A 10,141-nucleotide genomic window follows, 5' to 3' on the forward strand; every position below is an offset into this window, starting at 1 on the left:
CTACGAGGATGGATTCGAGAGCTGCAGTAAATGGTGAGCGCTTGAGTTATAAATAGAGGTGAGATGAAGTTTAGAGAGGAGATTTAAGTGTTTCAGAGGATAGTTGTTATCGGGTTAAAAGAAGCCCTTAATGACTAAGCCACCCGTGAGTAAGTATGGGATGAACTAGGTGAATTTTGAAAGAGTAAGAGAGAAAAGTATAAACCTGGGATTTTTGTGAAATTAAATGACGATGATATGATAAATGCGATATGTAAAGTAGTAATGTGATGTGATACGAGCAAACTTTGTTCTATGAAATAGACTTACTGACTATTGGATAGCCTGTTTTACTTAACTACTGCAATGGTAATGTTGGGAGTATTACCAATATGGAAGCTTTGACGTGAAGCTATGAATAAGATAACATACAACGACAATTGAAGTTTTCGTCGATTAAGGAAGGCAAATGGACCCGATGAAGAAGAAAAGGTAGATTGGAGTGAACGAACTTTTATGTAATTATTTCTTTAATATGGTACCTTGTTATAGGTCGGAAAGACAACAACCAACTCATATAGTGAGGACAACCAGAGGTGTGATTATCAAGATTTTCAAAAAATTTAACAAGTTTTCGAAATGGATTTTTCCTCAAGAAATTTCTAAAAGTCTTTTTGAATAAAATAAGTTTTAAACCTTGGTTGTCAAGTTACTACTTGAGTTTCTTGTTTGTTAAAAGACCCGGATTATCTAGAAGGATGTTGTTTCAGACTCAGTATTGTTAACTCGGAGAACGAGGTAACCTGCGATTATGAAGAAGTGGGTGCAAGTATTGTCTGATAGGATTAACAACAGAACCCGTGTACGGAGTAACTAGTCATCCAATTACTGGGATTATCAAAGTTCGAAGAATTCATTGATTAAACGGAAGCCTGGGCATGACCGAAGAAAATTGGGAAAATTTCCAGACTTTTCTAAAGGAAGAATATTATTAATAAAATGATCGTTATGTTGAATGACTTATGGTTATTCCAAATTAAAAAGAGGAAACTCAAGGTTATTTGATAAGAACTCCATTACGATCGAATTGTTAAAGTATTATACGTGTAGGTGCGACGTTACAGACGCGAGACTTGACAAGTAAGAATCTACCATAATGCTTAGTTGCGAAGGCATTTTAGCATACTTCTAAAGTTGTTATATGATATAATTGGGAAATGATCGAGCAAGCTCGAAAGATGAGTACAAGTGAAATGTGGGTGGTGATCAACGGTATCATTCTCGTCCTCAACATTATAGCATATATTCCTTTTTAATTCCTAAAAATATATGAACTTCTTTTCTTAATTCTTTATGATGATATCAAAAAGAAAGATATTCCATTCCTTTCAAATTTATTGGCTTCCCTCAAATTTTGCTTTCTGATTGGGACAAACAGTGTTATGGTGAGACACTTTGTCAGAATGACAAAGAGTCGGGTGGGACGCCACCTAATCATGTGCTGTATGTCATATGGTATGAAAGACTGACCATCTTCAGTACCAATGTGGTTGTCTCATTCATATTCAAATCCTTATTTCTTCTTTCTTTTCAACTGTAATTTTGTTGGACTTTGAATTCTTCTAGTCATTTCGTTGTAATGTCGTTCTATGCAAGAGGTTTTCAAACAGAAATCAACGTATCCTGAATTAAGCGGACGAAATTCCATCTACGTCTTATGCATGGGAAGGAATAAGGGCACCTGGCGAGGAATAAGGAGGTAGTGCTGTGGAAGTTATGGTAGGTGTTACAGTAGATACTGGTGATGACAAATATGGTAAGTCAGAATTGACAAATGGTTCAGTGGGTGGAGATTGACTAACAAGATCAGAAGCAGGAGAACAAGGCTGATGAGAAATAGAGTTCTGTAAAAACAGATGAATTTCATGAACAGGAGTATCATACTCATCAGAAAAAGAGATAGGAGGAATAAAAAGTGGTGTAGAGGGAGAAAATTCCAAGAATAGAAATTGAGTTTCGTCAAATACGACATGCCTGGAAACATGAGTGGTAGACGTTAAAGGATCATATAATTTGTAGCCCTTTTGATGAGATGGATATCCAATGAAAATTGTCTTAAGGGCTCGAGCAGCTAGTTTATCACCTGAATGCAAAGACATATAGGCCAGACAACCAAAAGCCTTAAGAGTGCTATAATCGGGTGGTGCCTTGAATAATTTGGCATAAGGAGTGTCAAAAGCCAATTTAGAATTAGGCAACCGATTAATCAAATAAGTGGAGGTCAGTAAACAATCACCCCAAAAACTGATAGGAAGCTTGCTTTGAAACAAGAGTGCTCGAGTTATTTCTAGTAGATTTCTATGACGTCATTCAATTCTGCCATTTTGTTGAGGTGTATACGGACATGTAGTTTGGTGGACAATGCCACACTTAGAAAAATAAGAAGATAATTCAGTATTAACAAACTCACGCCCGTTGTCCGATCTAATGCATTTTATTTGACCATTAAATTGAGTTTAAATATAGGAATGAAAATCTTGTAAAGCTTGAGAAGTATGTTATTTAGTTGGGAGTAAAATTGTCCATAATGCTCGAGAATGGTCATCAAGTAAGGTGAGAAAATACTTGCAACCATTGTTACTTGGGGTTCGATAAGGACCCCATAAATCGCAATGAACAAGATCAAAAAGATGAGGAGAGTATGAAGAGCTATTAGGAAAAGGAAGTCGACACTGTTTAGCTAAAGGACATGTATCACATGTAAGGTTATGAGAGGCAGAAAATAGTGAAGATAATCTGGTATTTTGGTCATAAGACGGCTTGGCACATGACCCAAACGTTGGTGCCATAGTAAAGGCATAGAAAAAAGAAGTAGATGCAGTAGCAATAGGTAAAGTAGAAGAGGTACGAGAAGAAGCAATACTAGTATGGTTATGAAGTTGATATAACCCTCCTTCAAGTTTACCAAGAATCTGATGATTGGTCTGGGACAGGCCCTGCATTACACACTCATTTGTAGTAAAATGAATGAGGGAATTGGTCTGTGAAGCTAACTTGCTAATTGAAAGCAAATTGAACTTAAAAGATGGCACTAAAAGAACATCATGAATAATAGTTGCGATAGGCTGCAACTTAACAGAACCAGAATGAGTGACAATAGAGGCATCAACATTTGGAAAATTAACAGAAATTGATTATGGTAAAGCCTTGAGATCATGCATAGCATTAATATCACAGCACATGTGATTTGTAGCACCGGTGTCTAAAATCCACACACTTGCTGATATATCGGAAATAGTAGATAAATAATATGTGGTACCTGCCACATTGTTTCCAAAAGTGAAAGATGAAGGTGGTGTGGAAGCAGTTAATGTAGGTGAAGTACCATTGTTAGAGAAGCACTGCATCAATGTATTCATTTGTTGTTGTAAGGCAGCCATTTGTGAAGTCCAAGATGAAGAACTGATGTCCGATACTACAGTATTTCCGAAACCACTAAAAATAGAATTTCCAGAACCAGAATTTCCAGAAGAAATAGCACTACTGACTTGCATAGCATGATCATTTTTTTGAGAAAAACCAGCAGAGGTATTTCCAGTGACGGATTTGAAGGACCTTTTCTTCACTTTATTATTGGGATGGTAAGGATGATCAAGAGGATATCCTATCAACTTGAAACACCTTTCTCTAGTATGATTCTTGCCATGACAATAACTGCATTCTTGAGAGCTTGGTTTGCCTTGATTTTGTAAAGAAGATTGATGTCTGGGCAAATTTACCATCATAGCCAAGGGAGCAGTATTATGAAATTGGCGCAGCCTTTCTTCTTTTTTTAAAAGCATATATGCTTGATTAACAGATGGCCAAGGATTAATCATAAGCAAGTTACCCCTAGCTGCAGTATAGCTATTGTGCAGACCCATAAGAAACTAAATCAAACTCTTCTTTTCGAGTTGATCTTCCCAATTTTTGGTAGCACCACACGTGCACTTAACAACCGGCTCTAAAGCTCGTAATTCATCCCATAATCCCTTGAGCTTATGAAAGTAAAATTCAATGGAGTCATTACCCTGCTCTAGCTTGAACAACTCTTTCTGTGTTTCGTAAAACTTATGACCACTAACCACAGAAAAACGATCATTAAGTTCAGTCCATACATCAATAGCACTGTCCATATAATTCATACTGTTGCTAATTTCATTAGATACAGTATTGAGGATCCAGGTAATTACCATATCATTAACATGTTTCCAGTGTGGAAATAGTGTTGAATTGACATTAGGAGCAACAAAATCACCAGTCAAAATAACAAGTTTATTCTTAGCCGATAGTGCGATTTGCATCGATCGTTTCTAACTAGCGAAATTATCAGAACCGGTAAGTTTTTTTGAGATTAAAATCATACTAGGCTGATCATTATTTTGAAAAAATAGAGGATGTATATAAACATTGATAGTTGATACATCATCGAGATCTGAAGAAAGAGGATCACCTGATTTATCAGATTCGTTAGTTCGTTGAGAAGTTTCACCTGATTTATCAGATTCGTTAGTTCTTTGAGAAGTTTCACCTGATACAACATTTGCATACGATTGATGATGCGCCATAGCATAGAAGCTTGATTACAAAAGAATCTTACAAGAGAGATCAATAGATCGTGAGAGAGATCGTGCGAGAGAGACAAAACAAATCGTACAAAACAATTAACGATTAACACGGAACAATTAACAAATCGTACGGAACAGATCGTACGAAAACGAGATCGAAAAATGATGAAGAACAGATTGTAGATTAACAATATGAGATTAAGTGAAACTGTATTTGTGCGGAAGGCTCTGATACCATCTAAAGATCAAGAAGGTTCACAAATCTCCATTAGAGCAAGCTTAGATCTAGAATATAAAGAAGTAACAGAAATGTATGCACACAAGTTTGTAAGTAATCTTTACAACATAGCAGAGATAACAGAATGTTTTTATAAGAGTGAAAGCAAAATCAACTAACTAAGAATGACAACTTGCAGGTCATATTTATAGACCTATAAGAGTTTGACTTTACTAAAAATGAATTGACTAGCTATATGGTTAACATAAACACACAAACTTATTAACAAAAACATCAAAATTATATACGAAAGAACATCTCCAGATACATTCCCTTTAAAAGCAACTACAGTACCCTTGTTAATTATCAAATAAAAAAATCTTAAACAAACTGAACCCCAAGAAACCCCAAAATAACCTACACATTTATGAAACTAAACGTACACCAAACAAACCTCAAAACTCCGATTCTAGCACAAATTTCACACTACCTTTCTCCGAAACCCTAACTTCAAAACACACCTAAATTTAACCCACACAAACACATCATTTGAAATCTCATATAAACAGATCCAAGCTTCTTTCTGGCTAAAACAAACACTGCATCTAAGCCAAAGCTCCATATAATCACAACAACTGATCTCAAAATCTTCCATTGAGCACCAACACAATATTGGAATTGAACTTGTTTCATATTGATTTTAAAGCTTGTGAAGTGACTTTCTTTCGTCATTGGATTAGTGAGGGGCAGGTTTGTACATCGATAGAGAGGGGGAGTGATAAGGTTGCGAGAGAATAGATAAGGTTGAGAGAGAATGAGAGATCTGAAAGAAATTTGATTTAGTGAAATTTTGATTGGAGGAAAATTAGCCGCCCATTTTTTGGACCAAAATGAGCCCAATTTTCACACCTGCTAATCTTCAAGTCTAAAGTTCATTATCTTATTGAAAAATTATTATTTTAATTTTTAAAATAATTTAACTATTTTTAAAAATAAATTCGATAATAAATTAGGAGTATACATCAAACGTTAAAAGTAAGAGATTATTATCATTATTAAAAAAATGAAACCCGTTTTGACTATTATAAAACCACACAATATAAAATCTATTTTTTTTTTAAAAAAAATTACACATCTTTAAAATTAGAAGGTATCATCATCATTATGGTTAAACAGTCAAACAAGAATTTTAAAAAAATAGAATCACTACTCGGGACAAGACTAGGTAAGAGTAACTCATGTTGACCGTAATTGGACTATTATAAAAACACACGATAGAAAATCTATTTTTTAAAAAAAAATAATTTACACATCTCTAAAATTAATAGGTAACATCATCCCTACGGTTGGATTACTGAACAAGAATTTTAAAAAAAAATAGGATCACCACTCAGGACAAGACTAGGTAACAGGAACTCGTGTTGACCGTAATTTGACTATTATAAAAACACACGATATAAAATCTAATTTTTTTAAAAAAATTTACACATCTCTAAAATTAGTAGATAACATCATCCCTATGGTTGGATCAGTGGACAAGAATGTTAAAAAAATAGAATCACCACTCAGGACAAGACTAGGTAACTAAAACTCGTGTTGACCGTAAATTGACTATAATAAAAACACACGATATAATATCTAATTTTTTTAAAAAAAATTTATACATCTCTAAAATTAGTAGGTAACATCATCCGTACGGTTGGATCATTGAACAAGAATTAAAAAAATAGAATCAATGTAAATTTTGTAGATAATGCAACGCTTTCTCCACTGTGTTGCAATAAACTGAAAATTTTGTAGTTAATGCAACGCTTTTCATGCAACACTAGCTAAAACTGTTTCCTATATGCACTTATAGGGTAGTGCTGATAGATTCATGTTTTTGGGAGAGTATTTAGACTTGGTCTCTGGTGAACATGATGATGATACCCGGATATACGAAGATGCACTGCAAGACAAAGATGCAGATATTTGGCAAAAGGTGATAAAATATGAGATGGAATCAATGTATTCTAAACAGGTCTAGGAGCTCGTGGAACCACTCAAAGGTATAAAACCTATTGGATGTAAGTGGATCTACAAGAAAAAGAGAGGATTAGATAAAAGGTGAAAGCCTGGAAAGCAAGACTTGTTGCGAAAGGGTATACTCAGAAAGAAGGTATCGATTATGAGGAAACCTTTTCGCCAGTGGTCATGCTTAAGTCAACCCGTATTCTTTTACCTATAGCAGCTCATCTCGATTATAAGATTTGGCAACTGGATGTCAAGACAACTTTCCTTAATGGAAGTTTTAAAGAAACCATCTATATGTAGTAACTGGAGGGATTCATTAAGGAAGTCCAAGAGCATCTTGTATATAAGCTTAAAAGGTCTATTTATGGACTTAAACAAGCTTCTAGGTATTGGAACATTCATTTTGATCAGGAAGTCTAGTCGTATGGATTTGATCAAAGTTCAAGTGAAGCATGCGTGTATAACAGATGTGAGGGAAATGCAATGGCTTTTCTAGTGCTATATGTTGATGACATTTTACTCATTGGAAACAATGTTAAGATGTTGTCTTCAATAAAGGCATGTTTGTTCAAACAATTTAAAATAAAGGACTTAGGTGAAGCAGCATACATCCATGGGATCAAAGTTATAAGGGATCGCAAGAACAGGATGTTGGCTTTATCTCAGGAGCCCTACATAGATGATGTATAAGCTCATTTTAACATGCAGGTGATAAGTGGTATTTTATACCACTTAGAACGTCTTAAAATGGCTTAAATTGGTGTCTTGAAATCAAGTATTTTGTGTATTTGATGCGTTTTTCTAGTGTTTATGCATTTCAGGGTATTAGTTGCATTTCGGAGGAGGAATCATCAAGAATAAGCCTTGGCATGTGTTCACCATTGAGAGAGGAAAAGAACGGGCAGATTACGGCGAAGAAACATAGCAAACCTGGAATTTTTCCAGTAGGGTCCTGCGCGCCCGCGCAGCAATGTTGAGCGGCCGCGCAGCAGCCTTGTGCGCCCGCGCAGAAATGCTGAGCGGCCGCGCAGGGTCGGGGAAAAAGCTGAATTATTTTAGACTTCTACTTCTGTTTGGCTTCCAACTTCTATGTAATCTGAGTTTTATGGGACTATTATTTAAGTAGATTTGAGACGTTTTCATAGAGAATAAGAAGGAGATTATGTTTTAAACTTGTGTTGGCGCAAGAAGCGAAGGAGATAAGGAAGAAGACCGATTTAGCACACTGCAGTGAAGTGGAAGCATATATTCTTGTGATTCTTATTTCGTTGTAACGTTGGATGCTAGTTTTCTTGCTTTGGCTTATTTACTCTTGTGACGTACTCTGTTTTAATATAATTAGTTTAGTTATTATTTCCTTGTGTTGTTTAGCATGATTTCATATGAACCCATGATGGCGATAAGTTCTATTATGGGCTAATCGTGATCATGGGGTTGCAACGGATTTATTATGGAATTCTTTAGTTAATTGTTTAATACTTTAGTGTGTGATGATTGCATGATATCTAGTATTGGTTGTGCGTATTCGTCTTATGTGCGTCGCGAACATATAAGATAGGGTGTTAATCTCTTGTGAAGCGACAGTGGATCTTGAGATTTAGAACTTGCCATGCTAGCATAGGTTCATGTACGTTGTGCATGATTAGTGGGTAACTCTAACAGTTTTATTTGCCCTATGTAATCAAAAGGAATAACTTGTGCTTAAATTGTTGTGTTGTCAATTTCTGTAGACATATAGGAACTCAACATAATTGATGACTATTCAACTTCTATCTTAATTGTGGATGTTTGGTAGAATGGTATTAGTACAATGAAAGTTGGCTCTTCTCAGTTTCGTGTTATTCGATTAATGTCATCACTGTCACATGCTAAAGGTATTAACAATGGCTATAGAAGGAAGTAATAATGAAGTTGTGATCTCATGAGTGTTTTATTATTGATAAATTGAAGTGTTAGTTAAGTGGTTAATTAAGTAGTTAATTATAGTTAATATTTAACCAACAATTTTAAGTGTTATTATCTTAACATTGAGAAGTAATCATACATTGGTGAGTAAGTTTAATTAGACAATAACTTAGTCTGAGTCTCTGAGGGAACGAACTAGAAAGTATTCTATATTACTTGCGAACGCGTATACTTGCGTGAATATTAGTGCGTGATTTCGCCCTAACAAGTTTTTGGCGCCGCTGCCGGGGACTCGGCGTATTTGTTTAGTTTATGTACTTACCATCATTGGTCATTAAGACTCAGTGATTAGGACATAGTAGTTAATTACTCTTTTCGGTTGTGTTTCAGGTACTTTAGCAAGTGTTTATGCAAACTCGTTCTCGTGCTCGCAAGAAGACCTTAGATACAACTGAGGAGAAAGACGAAGTTCTTGATACACCGGAGAAGTTAGATTTTGAGGATTCGGATTCAGGAACTGAGCAGAAAGAACCAGTAAACATGGGAGATCGTATTGTTCAAGCTGATCCAGCTCTTATGGATTTTTCTCGGCCTAAAATTAATGACATTCAGTCAAGCATCCTTCATCCGGCTATTCAAGCTAACACCTTTGAAATCAAGCCGGGCACTATTCAGATGGTGCAGAATTCTATTTCTTTTGGAAGAGCGGCAACTGAAGACCCCAACATGCACATAAGGAATTTTGTCGAGATCTGCAGCACTTTTAAGTATAATGGCGTGACTGATGAGGCTATCAAGTTGAGGCTTTTCCCATTCTCACTGAGGGATAAGGCTAAAGACTGGTTACATTCTGAACCAGCCGGGTCCATCACTACGTGGCAAGATCTTGCGCAAAAGTTTCTGGTGAAGTTTTATCCAATGGCAAAGACTGCTGCTTTGAGGAGTGCTCTTACTCAGTTTGCGCAGCAACCTACAGAATCTATGTGCGAGGCTTGGGAACGCTACAAGGAAATGTTGAGAAAATGTCCACATCATGGAATGCCGGATTGGATGGTAATCACTGGTTTTTATAATGGTTTGGGGGCCCAATCTCGGCCCATGCTCGATGCAGCAGCTGGAGGCGCCTTATGGGCTTAAAGCTATACTGAGGCGTACAATCTTATCGAGACGATGGCTGCAAATGAGCATCAAAACCCAACTCAGAGGATGACGCCAGGCAAGGTAGCAGGTATTCTGGAAGTTGATGCAGCCACCGCTATTGCAGCCCAGCTCCAAGCGCTATCAATGAAGGTTGATTCTTTGGCTACGTATGGAGTTAATCAAATAGCTATGGTTTGTGAGCTTTGTGCAGGTTCTCATGCTACGGATCAGTGTTCTCTTGTCAACGAATCTGTTCAGTATGTGAATAATTATAAGCGAC

General features: G+C 36.2%; 1 protein-coding gene and 1 non-coding gene across 2 annotated transcripts; both read right to left on the reverse strand.

The window, feature by feature from the left end:
• Window positions 1-3,908: 3,908 nt before the first annotated feature.
• On the reverse strand, window positions 3,909-4,322 carry LOC141695100 (uncharacterized). The gene has a single exon (XM_074499358.1). The coding sequence runs from the start codon at window positions 4,320-4,322 to the stop codon at window positions 3,909-3,911; it is 414 nt and encodes a 137-aa protein (XP_074355459.1).
• A 5,332-nt stretch (window positions 4,323-9,654) lies between these two features.
• On the reverse strand, window positions 9,655-9,761 carry LOC141709677 (small nucleolar RNA R71). The gene has a single exon (XR_012570242.1). It is a non-coding gene; the product is annotated as a small nucleolar RNA R71 (small nucleolar RNA).
• Window positions 9,762-10,141: the final 380 nt, after the last annotated feature.

The sequence above is a fragment of the Apium graveolens genome, chromosome 2, assembly GCF_009905375.1.
Source record: "Apium graveolens cultivar Ventura chromosome 2, ASM990537v1, whole genome shotgun sequence".
NCBI classification, from domain to species: domain Eukaryota; kingdom Viridiplantae; phylum Streptophyta; class Magnoliopsida; order Apiales; family Apiaceae; genus Apium; species Apium graveolens.